This window comes from Chionomys nivalis, chromosome 7, assembly GCF_950005125.1.
Source record: "Chionomys nivalis chromosome 7, mChiNiv1.1, whole genome shotgun sequence".
Lineage (NCBI taxonomy): Eukaryota > Metazoa > Chordata > Mammalia > Rodentia > Cricetidae > Chionomys > Chionomys nivalis.
The window spans coordinates 75293599-75306425 of NC_080092.1; the positions used below are offsets into that span (position 1 = coordinate 75293599).

Below are 12827 nucleotides of genomic sequence, written 5' to 3' on the forward strand. Positions count from 1 at the left end.
CCCACGTACTGTGCCATTGTGCACCTGTCGCAGGAGGGAACTCAGCCAACGGTAAGGCTGGTATTGCATCAGTGTTAAGCCTGGGGATCAAATGTTTGGGGGTGGCTATGGGGAGGTCTAGGATCTTGATGGTGTTGGCTCAATCAGCCAGGGAGAGAAGCTGTTAGTGAAGTGGCCCAAAGATGGGATTAGTCACAGGAAGGAAGCAGAGGAGCTGGAAGGCCTGGAGAACAAGGGAGGATTTCCCACCCACACTGGAGTGGCCCAGTGGGGATTGCTGAAGGAGGAGGCATCAGGCTGAGAGGGGCTCCTGGACTTCCTGGACAGAGCAGCACTGGCTCGCCATGTTGCCCCTCGTTGCCCTGTTTCTCCTGATCGGGCAGTCAGTGTGCACTACAACAGGGGACAGAGAGGATCTGACCCTCAGCACAGAAGCAGAGTCGTGGATGACCATGAACCTGAAGGTACCCAGGGTGGAGGGCTGGGAGATCCCTTCTGAGGCTGCCAGAATAGCTGAGTGTACCCCGAACCCTGAATGGTAGGCTAGTCAACTTCCCTGAGGGGGAAAAGTCAAGGCCACGAGCCCTGATCTGTCCAACATCAGAGACACATTCAGCTCAGAAATATGACAGCAATAATGTGTGCCGTGTGTATAGAAACATGTAGTTAACACCTGCTCTCTTCCTCATACTGTCCTGACTGTCTGTATCATGTTTCAACTTCATGGCCAGGCTACCATTGTTATTCCCATTTCACAGATGAGAAAACTAAGGTACAGAGGGCAAAGAGCTTGTCTAAGATGCACTGCTTCAAAAGTACTGATTCCGCCTTAGCTAGGTGCTGACCATATCTAAGCATCGAGAATTTCTTTTCACGGCACCAACTGGAGCAGGATCACTAGTTGGTCTCACACAAAGGGGCACTTTTGTCCCCTGAAAGCACTGGTGTTTGACTATGGTAGTGTCTACCAAACTGGTGAGCACTGTCACTGGAAAGAATCTAAAAGTTGGAGCCCCAGCCTGCTCTGAGATCCAGTACCGCCGACCTAGGTGAAGACCCTGTCCTGGGAGCTCCCGACCCCTGACCAAGGAACCAGGAGGGTAACTGGGGCCTGTCTCCCCGCAGTCCCAGGATGGAAAGGACACTCAGCTGAAGTTGGCTTATGCTGCTGGGCTATGTGAGGTTCCTGGACACTAATGGAATTGGGGATTAGGGATGTGGCTCAGGTAAAGGGCTTGTTTAGTATACATGAAACCGTGGGTTCAATCCTCTCGAGGCAGGAGGATCAGAAGTTCAGGGTCATTCTAGGCTCCATAGGGAGTTCAAGGGCAGCCTAGGGAGAAGAGGAAGCTTCAATAATGGGACCCCAGGAAAAACCATGCAGAGAGAGCCCTGCTGAGGGGTCCTCTCTAGTTTGACTAGGGAAATGTGGGCAGTGGGAGAGGACAGCAGGCCTGGAGACCTGGGTTCAAGTCCAGCTTCTCCACTGACTCCTGCTACCCTCAACCTCAGTTTCCTTGCCTGCGAGATGGAGGGAGAGAGAAAATAAAATAACCCCTAGTTCATCCTGGAGCTGTCATTTTTTTTTTTTTTTTTGAGTCTACGACAGACAGGCAATGTATGGAAAGTCCTGTTGGATCATAGAGAACACTGGGCACAGCCACATAGGGGTGTCATCATTTTCACACGGCATTGGAGCTTTGGTTTTCACCTGCAGTCAATTAGCTCATCCTGCAGAGGTGACTCTTGTCCCCTCCTCTCTCCTGTAGTACCTCTCTGCCTCCCAAGAAGAGGAGAGGCTAGGCTAGGCTAGACGACCAGAAATCTCGACAGACTGACCGCGGGTTGCTAAGTGTGACAACAAATGCGATGACCTTATAGCTCCCAGTTCTGAGCGTGCCCTGCCTGCAGTCACCGTGGGGCTTCCTGGGTAAAACAGAATGGGCCTCCCAATGCTTCCCCTCCCCTAGCAGAAACCTGGTGGATAGAAGGGTCTCTGCTCTGTTTATTTCACAAAAGCCCACTCTTTCCAGTCTGAGCTTGAAGCATGTCCTTTATTAAGGCAAAGTGGTTTTCGTGAGCTTTTCAAAGATGGGCCTAAATCTCCAAAGAGACTTTCCTCTGGTTTCTGGCTAGGCTGGGCGACTCCAGCTGGCGACAGCTGTCCCAGCCACTGACAGCTCAGGGAAGAGACAGATTGGAAGACTGAATTAGGCCAAGGTTTAGAAAACAATCTATCACAAAAACAGTGTGACACGCCCCAAACAGCTCGTGGGTCTTCTCTGACTCCCAACAGGATCCCTGGAGTCCTGAGATCTGCAGCAGCTCTGAGTCACTGAGCTGTTCCCAGGCCCCATCTCCCAGCCTAGGGCCTCGAGGCTGTGGCCTGTCTTCAGCCTTGTTGGACAAGGTGGTTCCCACCTGTCTCAGTTCAGAGATGGTCAGAGAAAAAGGTGCTCCCTCAAGAGATTCAAGGTCACAGAGGGAATGGGGCAGGGAGAGAACTCAGGGCTACAGCTGCTGGGAAGGATATTTGCCAATTGGGCTAGGCTAGGGGATTAAAATGTCTTTCTTTAGGGCAATAACTCCACCCAGACCCCATGGAGGACTCCTCCCAGGATGCCCGGCTCTGGGGAGGGTAAATCTGGGACAATGCAGGAGAGAACAGCTATTAGCCCTGGTTGCCCTGCTGTGTTAAGGGGCAGCCACTTCTGGTCCTTGTTGACATTTCTCAAGACTTTTGATCCTGCTTCAGCTTCTCCTGTTACCCTGATTAAGGTTACTAGAAACCTCAGTTTCCACGCATAAGTAAAATGGACCGGGGAAGTCACTTTTTTGTTTGTTTGAGTCAGGGTTTCTCTGTATAGAAGCCCTGGCTGTCCTCAAATTAGCTCTGTAGACCAGGCTGGCCTTCAACTCACAGAGATCCCCCTGTCTCTGCCTACTGAGTGCTGGGATGAAAGGCGTGGGCCACAACCCAGCTACGTGTTCTTTTGAGATAGTCTTACTATGTATTACTATGTATCCCTAGCTGACCTGGAACCACATGTGGATTAGTCTAACCTCTGATTTGTAGCACTCCTGCTTCTGCCTTTGTGTGTGTGGTGGTGGTAGTGTTTTGGCTATGTGGCTCAGATTGACCTTGTACTCATAATACTCCTGCCTCAGCCACTCAAGTGTGGGGTTTCCATGACATGCCACCATGCCCAGCTCCAGTCTTAATGGTAGTTTATTTATATTAAAATTTTGATCTGAGTGTTTGGGAGCCTGCCCTTTGAATCAGATGGCTTTGGTTCTGACTCTTCTCAATTATTTTTGGACATAGCATTTCATCTCTATGTACCTGGATGTCTTCATCTATAAAATGCTGACAGCAATAATATTGGGCTGTTTTCACGAGGTTTGGGTGAGAATTAGTGAGCTACCAAATGAAAGTACTTAGGACAGTACCAAGAACATAGCAGGTGAAATTTTGCATCATCCTTAATACAATGTTGGGGGTAAAATATGCAAAAGAGCCTGGTGTCGGGCTGTTGTTGAGCTGGTTATGGCCCCGTCTCCTCATCAGCTCCACACTCTAATGCTAACTCTCTGCTTCTCCAGGGACTCCCTGTTGCCAGCATTGAACTCCAGCTTCAGGAGTTGAAGAGAAGCAGAACTCGCCAGTTCTACGGTCTGATGGGGAAGCGGGTGGAAGGTGAGTGACAAAGGCAGAGGGCGTGGTTCTGAATGCCTTCTGCAACACCAGGTAGAGGATGCCCATGGGATGGTGAGGTACACTGTGCCTACCAGTCATCATCCCAGCAGGATGCTTTGGGGGGGTGCCAATGGCAACAGGTCCAGCACACGAGCAGTGGGGCTGACGCTTTACACCCAGGTTCTGTACCTGGGAGATGGGGCATGCTGGGAAATGAACAGCAGCATCTAGACGTGAGCTAGGCAGGTTTTCCAGCAGTTCAAGCCGTTATTGTGTACCTGAGGGTACTGGGAACAAGGAAGCTGTCCCGGGAGACAAGTCATCCTGGGCAAAGCTCAGTTTCTCTTGGTTTGCGGTCTTCAACACTGTCGTCCTGAGTAGTCACGCTCTGTGTTGGCATTTTTGCTGTCCGTTTGGAGACATCCATCAAAGTAGGAAAGGTGGGCACTTTTTTTCCCCCAGACAGTTTTTCTGTGTAGCTTTGGCTGTCCTGGAACTTACTCTGTAGACCAGGCTGGCCTCAAACTCATAGAGATCCGTCTGCCTCTGCCTCTGCCTCCTGAGTGCTGGGATCAAAGGCATGCACCACCAACATCTGGTGTACACTTTTGAGCAATAGTTTCACATCAGAAAACCTCAAGTTTGTATGAGAATGTCACATGAGCCGAGATGTATGCACTACAGGGTTCACTGCCAAGTTGTTCATAACAGCAAGGGTTTGCAAAACTTAAGACCACCAGTGGGGAAAAGGTCAGAATATGACCATAAATAGGACACAGTGGCATATGCCTGTAATCCCAGCACGCAGTGGGTAGACACAAGATGGTTAGAAGTTCAAGGTCATTTTTGGCTACATAGTGAGCAGCTTAGAGACTACATGAGACCCTGTCTCAAAAAACCAGGGTAGGGGGAGGGTCAGGGAGATGGCTCAGTCAGTAAAGTGCCTGCCACACAAGCATGAGAGCCTGAATTTAGCACTCAACACCCACAGAGAATCTAGACAGCACATCTGTAATCCTAGCACTGAGACAGTAAAGACAGGATGATATTTGGGACTTGCTGGCCAGCTAATCAAACCAAATTGGTTCAGTGGGAGGCCCTGCCTCAAAAAACATAATGGACATTGAATCAGGAAGACAAAGACTTTTTTTTTTTTTATTTTTTTGCCCTTGAGCACAGTGGAACCTCAACATGGCCAGGTCACTATGGCAACAATACCCCCTCATGCCCAGCAGGTGACTAAGGTTCTGATAGTACTTATCCCAAGGATGCCTCCCAGCTGGTGTCAAATCCCAGTGATGCTGATGTATGCAGGCTCTGCTGCCTCCGGTGGGCACAATCCCACTGTCACACAGGGACAATGGGGATGACCAGCGTTCCCGTGAAGAGCCCCTCACACCTCTCACCAAGCCACCAGGGAAGCAGTTCAGTCTTCAGCCCCTTTCTCCTTCCAGGAATACGTCCGATCCAGCCAAGGGAAGGAATGGGTGAGTGCTGCCCTGGTCTACCCTCAGCATGCTCCCTGGGGTGTGGCGGGGCACACAGTGTTAGCCATTAGCCACCCTGGAATAAGCAGTGAAGCTCTGGCTGGGGGCATGCCTGGTTGGCACTGCTGTCTCATCGGGGGGCTGCTGGGACTTGACCAGAAGATGGATTTTCTGGTTATTTTCCCAGAGTGTGGGATATGCACGCCCAGGGAGTGCCTGCAGAGGTAGGAGACAGGGCCAGAGCTTTAGAATGACCAGAGTTAAGAAAATGAATCAACCAGGAAGAGCTCAGAGATTCAACCCTTGCCCTTGTTAGAACTGCAAATCCAGGTTAAGCCCTTCCACAGAAAGGGGATCACAAGAGGCGTCAGATGTGGTGGCTCACACCTGTAATCCCAGCACTTGGGAGGCTGAGGCAGAGGGATGACAAGGTATAGGCCAGCCCGGACTATAAAGCAAGAACCCCTCTCAAATGCAACTAAGCAACACAGGTAACACCAACTTGTTCCCACAACTCCTGAATGCTGCGTGGATCAGGCACACCCGCTTCGTGCCCCTTGGGGTCGTTACTGGTTTCAGCTGCCCCATCCTTAACAGCTGATGCGGGACTGCCCCTCCTGAGCAGGGAGCTCGTCTCTACGGCCTGGGGATGGTGGACTCAGTGGCACACTGCACTGTGCAGTCCTGGTGTGTCACATGGCTGTTGTTTCCAGCCTGGAAATTCCCCACAGGAAGCCCCAGGGTTTCGGTCACTCCACACCCTTAATACTTAGCCTAGTCTCTATACGTGGAAATATCAGTAAAAGGACGAGCAAGAGGAGGGATTCGATGAGTAAAGCCATGGATGGAGGGATCCAGGGCATTTCTTTACCTGCCCTGAGTGAGGATGGCTGCCTTTGCAAACAAAGCCCAGCTCTGCCCTGCCTGTCCTTACCCCATGCCCTAGGCAACCTTCCTTTACTGCCCCTCCTTTCTCTACCTCTCACCAGGTTATCAGCTGGGACGAATAATGCAGGACCTCCTTGGCGCGAGAGGCTTCTCCATAGAAGGTAGGAGAGAGCATCTGAAGGGTGACAAGGGCATCATGGGAAAACAGCCAGGCGCTCTGCTGCCATCATATAGGACAGGCTCCCATACCATTCTATCCAGCAGAAGGGTCCAGAGAAGGCAGGAGCTGAGGTGCAAGGGATGGGAGAGGCTCCTGCTGGTCTTCTGAGTATTTGTGTCTGCCATATCATGTGTGTGGTCAGAGGTCAACCTGCAAGAGTTGGTTTTCTTCTTTCATCATGTACTGGAGACCCAACTCAGGTGGTCACACATGGTGATGGGTCCCTTCACAGGCTGAGCCATTTTGCCAGCCCTGATAATCTTGGAGTTGTCTTTCCCAGCCCATGTCCTCTAGGTTCCGTGGAGCCACAGAATACAATGTTCTGCAGACATTTCCTGCCTTTCCTGTCTGTAAAGTCCTAGTTGTTGATCCCTAGGCCAGGAATTTGGTCTTAAAGAGATTTTTTAAAAAAAATATTTATTTATTATTCTGTCTGTGTATAAGCCTACAGGCCAGAAGAGGGCACCAGACCCCATTACAGATGGTTGTGAGCCACCATGTGGTTGCTGGGGATTGAACTCAGGACCTCTAGGAAGAGAGGCAATGCTCTTAACCTCTGAACCATCTCTCCAGACCTTAAAGAGATTTCTTAGTCAACAACTGTTATTAAGTGAGCAGTCCTATGGAGGAGGGGGGACGACACCCTAAGCAGCTAACATTCTGCCCCCCACCCCGAGCAAGAGCTGTACCCTCAAATGGTCCCTGAAGCCAGGCATGAAGATAAACAATTCAGGCTGGGGGAGGAGCAGAGCCAGTGAGCCATTACAAAGCAGTGGATCCACAGTGATCAGATGCAGGTCACATGATGAACTCCATGCGGTGTTTCAGTGTTGTACCTGACTTCTGGCTCCTCCCTAGCTTTCCTTATAGAACACTGGCTATTGGGAAGGCCAGAATGAACTCTTTCCCCCTGAGATTTTTTTCAGGGGATGAGTCTTTCAGAGGGTCTTTGGAACTTGCCCTAGTATCAAGTTGAAATGAATGTTGTACATCATGGGGAGAGCTGGTTGCTTAGAGGCATCATTTTCCAGGGACAGAAAGTAATTTGTCCTTAGCCACAGTGAACTAGTAACAAAACCAGTTTTCCATGTCCCCAGGAAAATCTTTTGGGCTTTAGGATACCATTCCCCTTTCTGTGGAGGATGACCAAGGGCTGGCTGGAGATGTGGCAGATGAACCTGTAATTTCACTGCTCTAGGAGCCTGCAGACAGGAGACACACCACGAGAGTGCAGAGCCTGGAGCAGTGGCCAGGGAAGGCCTCCAGAGTCAAACAGGAAGACCAGACCCTCTCAATCACCAGCAACGTGTAGCACTCTCCCTGGACACGGAAGAGGATGACCAGGGTTTAGAGTGAGCCCCAAAGGACGCTTCCCAAATGATGCCATGCCCACCTCTCCCTGAACGTTACAGCTGAAGCGCCTCAGGCCAACAGTCCAGTGTCTTCTGTTCTTAACTTGGGCACTCATGCCAGGCCCGCATTGAGCCCTGCATTTCTTCTAGGCCTCTTGGCACCAGGTAGCAATGGCACACAAAGCAGTGCTGCCTCACAGGCTGCAGTGGCCCAGCTCTCCCTTGCACCCAGGCTTGTGGCGGCGCAAATGAATGCAGACAGATTATATAGATATATACAGCTTTAATAAGGAAATAAACTTACAGGACCACAGGTTCCCGCGGAGCATTGGAAAAGCGGAGCAAAAGAAAAGGGCTGCTGGGCTCACGCCCGGCAGATTTATCCGTAAACATTAGCCCGAGGCGAACACGCCCCCAATGGGTGGGGCTATGTCCCTACACAGGCTCTCGTGTCTGTGTATTACAGGGTAAGATTCACACCCTGTAACTCATGCCCAACAGTGGGGCTCCATAAAAGTGAGCAGTGCAGAAGAACGTAAATAAATTAATCCCACACTAACTCAGAATGAAGTATAATAAGGGGTTCTTTATTTAAGGGGGACTCACAGATCACAGTCCTCTGCACAAACGGGGAACAGGAACTGAATCCAGCATCCAGGCGAGAGGAGAGAGCTCAGGAGCACCTTTTTGGTACTCAAGTCCACGCCCAACCTGCCACGGCCTCTCCAAGGCCACAGCTGAAGGAGGTTCCTCAGCACCTCCCCTTTTTGTCTAAATAAGAGTTCCAAACCCAATACAAAACTATACATAACAGGCATCAAATATAAAAATTAGAATTACAACCAAAATAAACAATATTAAGCAAGAAACATATGTTTTAATAATTATTTTATCCTAAGAGTCTAAGTCTCGCGTTAGAAATGGTTTGGCTAAGTCATTAGAGGAAAGTAACTACGACCTCATCGAAGACCTGAGAAGGGAAATAAGATTACTTGAGTAAGCAGGAAGTAAAATCAAGCAGTTTCCAAAATGTGCAGTAAATGACAGAGACAACTGGCTACCTGGGCAATCACCCAAATCTCATTTGCAACGTTGGAGCAACCAACTTTGGCTAAGGCCTAGAGTAATTGACAGACCATTTTCAGAGGCAGGAAAATTTCCAAAACCATCTTACCCTGTCTTGGCAAGGTTTGGCTTTTTTTCTTGTATTTTGCTTGTCTGGTCTGGACACCGTGCATTTTGTCAGTGGTCGAGGCATGGGCAGTTCCTTGCCCAAAGGCCAGTTTTGCCAAGCAGAAAACAAGCTCCAAGTGGAGTATGTTCAGTGCTCAATGTTCTCTTGGGAATAGATTGGTGCTGCCAGGAGCAATCATGTCTTATGCCAACAGAACCCTAAGTTATTTAAATGCCATATTCTACAGTTCTGGGATAAAAGGTAGACTAGTATGAGCTTACTCACAGAGCAGTAACAAGTAGCTTTCTTGGCCAGGTAGGGCAGAGGGCAGGATGTCAGAAGAGCAGAGCAAAATTACACAGCCCAGGTCCACCCTCAGGTGGGAAAAGAACTTGGGGCCGGGCTAAGAACTGCAACAGAACCAAGAGAGTTCCTGATGGGGTGGGCATTGCATGCATTTGGGTATAAGAGGGAGTAGGGTCAGAGGCCTTCTTCTCCTTGGATTCCTGATATTCCTGGCTTGATGATATGACTGAGTGGGTTTAAGGCATTTCTTGCCAAGACCAGCAACTCGAATTCAATCCTCGGGACCCACAAGGTGGAAGAGTAAACGCTTCCAAGTAGTCCTTTGACTTCTACGTGTGTGAGATAGCATATGTGTACCAACACACAGACACAAAATAAAGCTAAAAAAGATTTAAAAAAACAAAAACAAAGTCACCCTCTTCAACTTAGTCCTGATTGCAGTTTGGTCGCAGGTCATCAATCTTTTTGTATAAGGTGGTCCTTCAACTGCTTGGCTTTTACAATTAGCTGTCCCCATTTGTATGCCAGGGTAGAGCTCAAGAAAAACAGAACAGCACCAACCTCAGAGCCCCAATCTAGTGGGGGAAACACTTTGCCTATGACAGAGGACCCTGAGATGTTTAATGACGTCAGAAGCTAGGTATAGTGGTATTTATCTGCAGTCTCAGCCCACAGGAGGCTGAGGCTTGAGCTCAGGAATTCAGCCTGAACAACATGCTGAGACTCTATCTGGGGAAAGAAAATGTCCCAGTGAGGTGACTCACTTATCTCAGTGAGTAGACCGCTTACTACCAAATCTGACGCAATCTCCAAAACCCACTTGATGAAGAGAAGTAACTCTCAAAACATATCCTCTGATCACTACATGTGATGTAGTAGTCACACATGTGTACACAGAAAATAGTTAATTTTTATTTTTCTTTTCTTTTGGCTTTTTGAGACATAGTTTCTCTGTGCAGTGTTGGCTGTCCAGGAACTCACGTTGTAGACCAGGCTGACCTTAAACTCAGAGATCCACCTGCTTTTGCCTCCCAAATGCTGGGATTAAAGGCTTGTGCCACCATACCCAGGTTAGCAAACTTAATTTTTTTTTTTAAAGATTTATTTATTTATTATGTATACAACATTCTGCCTCGATGTATGCCCACACGCCAGAGGAGGGCGCCAGATCTCAGCACAGATGGTTGTGAGCCACCATGTGGTCGCTGCGAATTGAACTCAGGACCTCTGGAAGAGCAGTCAGTGCTCTTAACCTCTGAGCCATCTCTCCAGCCCAGCAAACTTAATTTTTAAAAAGTCCCTTATAATGAAATCCAAGGGCAAACACTGAAAATAAGATTGATAAGGGATGGGGCCAGCTCAGCCAGCACAGTACTTTCCATGTAAGCATGAAGACCGCAGTTTGATCCCCAGAATAATAAAATAATAATAGTAGTAATAATAATAGCCAGATGATGGTGATGCATACCTTTAATCCCAGTATTCGGGAGGCAGGTGGATCTCTGTGAGCTCAAGGCCAGCCTGATCTACAGAGTAAGTTTCGGGACAACCAGAACTGTCTCAAAAAACCAACCAACCAAATATGACAAACAATAGGAAAAAGAAACAGAGCATGGTAGAGTGTTTTTTTGTTTTTGTTTTCAAGACAGGATTTCTCTGCGTAGCTTTGGAGCCTGTTCTGGCACTCACTCTGTAGACCAAGCTGGCCTCGAACTCAGAGATCACCTGCCTCTGCCTCCCGAGTGCTGGAATTAAAGGCATGTGCCACTGCCCAGCACTTTGAGAAAGTGGGAGCTCTGTGGGGTCCCTGAGCTGCTTTCCCACCCCTCCATGTGCTGACAAAAAAAAAGAAGAAGAAAAGAGAAAAAAATCATTATAATCATGGTGCTGGGGACAGAGGACAGAGATAGGTGAGCTCTATGCAAATGAGAGATCTGGTCTCAAAAACACAAGTGTTTAGCACCTGAGAAACAATACCCTCTCATGTTGTGCATACACATGCAAGTACGTAAGTACACACAGGAACATACATGATAGGGCTGAACTAGAAATATATTGGAATTACATGGGCAGGGTTAACAGCAAAGGAAGCTCATTCACTTACTGAACCACAAAAATATGTTCATCTTGTGTCCCTCATTCCAAGAGGAAATGGTTATCTTTCCGGGGGCACTTGTTCCCCTCCATGTGTGACGTTGAGTGGCAGCAAGGTACACTGAACAGGAAGGGAAATTAAGCATTTGAATGTCTGGGCGGTGACAGCAGACGACACTGGAGAGGTGATCAAATTAATTAAGACTACCACTAAGGAAGTCTTCACTTTTTTTTTTTCTCATTTTTTTTTCCTAAAACAGGGCAGCTAGGATGGCCTTTAATCTGCAATCCTCCCAAGTTCAGCCACCCCAGGCTAGGATTACAGCTCGGTACACTGTGCCCAGCCAGCCTGCTTTCACTAGACCTATAGTAAATCTGTTCTAAAACTTCCTGTTTACCGTTAAGACTCAAGCCAGCTCCACATGGAGATGAATATCGAGTGGGGGACAGTATGGACTTCTTCCCTGGAGTCTGTCCTTACAGCGGAATTTTCCGGTAGATATACTTCATCTGCTCACTTCCCAATCTAAGCATCCCAGGTGCCTTGGAAGACTCGATGGCTTTTGGGAAAGAGCTGAGATGTCCCCACTCTGAAAGCCCACTTCTGTGCATGTTACCCCAAGCTCCTGATCTCTACAAACAACACTGTCTCCATTCAAGTAATTTCTAGTGAGTAGCCAAGCCAATTGCTCTGTAAAGGTTTCTAATTGGGAACCATCATTTGGCTGTCTCAGTGTCCTCTTCTTCCCATTCCCACTGTTAAGTGGTGAGATAATGTTGGTGCTCTAAGTACTGAGCTCGTCTCTCAGTAAGGTGGGATTTCTCAAAGTACAGGATCTAATGCCAGCTCAATGGCAGTACTGGTAAGTGTTTGGAGAGTATCTGAAAGGATTAACATCCCCTGCTTCTAACAGGCTTGTCTCCAGGGAGCTACACAGTACAGGTAACAGAAATAGTGGTCATCCCAAGAAGAAAGTTAGAGTTCTGAAAGTCATATCTCAAGTGAGTGTGGCCCAGCATTCCAAGCTGGAGGCAGGAAGATTAGGAATTCAAAGCCAGACTCTGAATTCCTGAGTTAGGTTGGGAGTGACATCTTCAACCCCACATTTGAGTTTTTGGTGCTGTCAGCAGGAGTACCCCAGTTCTGTCTAGTCTCTTCATACACTGCAGGTCAACTTCTGCTTCTGGTCTACAATCACCAAACCATCATCCCAAAATCCCAAATCTGACACACACTCAAGGGAAGTGAACCACTCACAAGGCCCCCATGCACACAGGGATGAAGCAGCATCTAGCACGCTCTAGACTGAGATAAGAGAACAAGTCTCGGCCGGGCAGTGGTGGCGCACGCCTTTAATCCCAGCACTTGGGAGGCAGAGGTAGGCGGATCTCTGTGAGTTCGAGACCAGCCTGGTCTACAAGAGCTAGTTCCAGGACAGGCTCCAAAGCCACAGAGAAACCCTATCTCGAAAAACCAAAAAAAAAAAAAAAAAAAAAAAAAAAAGAGAACAAGTCTCCAACAACTTGTGACAGAGTTAAGTCCAAGGTAAGCTGTTTGCAGAAACAACCCCTACTGGAACGTGACTTGTAGAGAATAGAGATGCTTATC

The 12827-nt window shown here is 48.5% G+C and overlaps 1 protein-coding gene across 1 annotated transcript; it reads left to right on the plus strand.

The window, feature by feature from the left end:
* The first annotated feature begins 344 nt into the window (after positions 1-344).
* Positions 345-7685, plus strand: Tac4 (tachykinin precursor 4). The gene is made up of 5 exons (XM_057776655.1): positions 345-459; positions 3617-3697; positions 5152-5184; positions 6174-6233; positions 7491-7685. Exons 1-5 carry the CDS (start codon positions 345-347, stop codon positions 7646-7648), a joined length of 447 nt encoding a protein of 148 aa, XP_057632638.1. The 3' UTR covers positions 7649-7685.
* The last annotated feature ends 5142 nt before the right edge of the window (positions 7686-12827 follow it).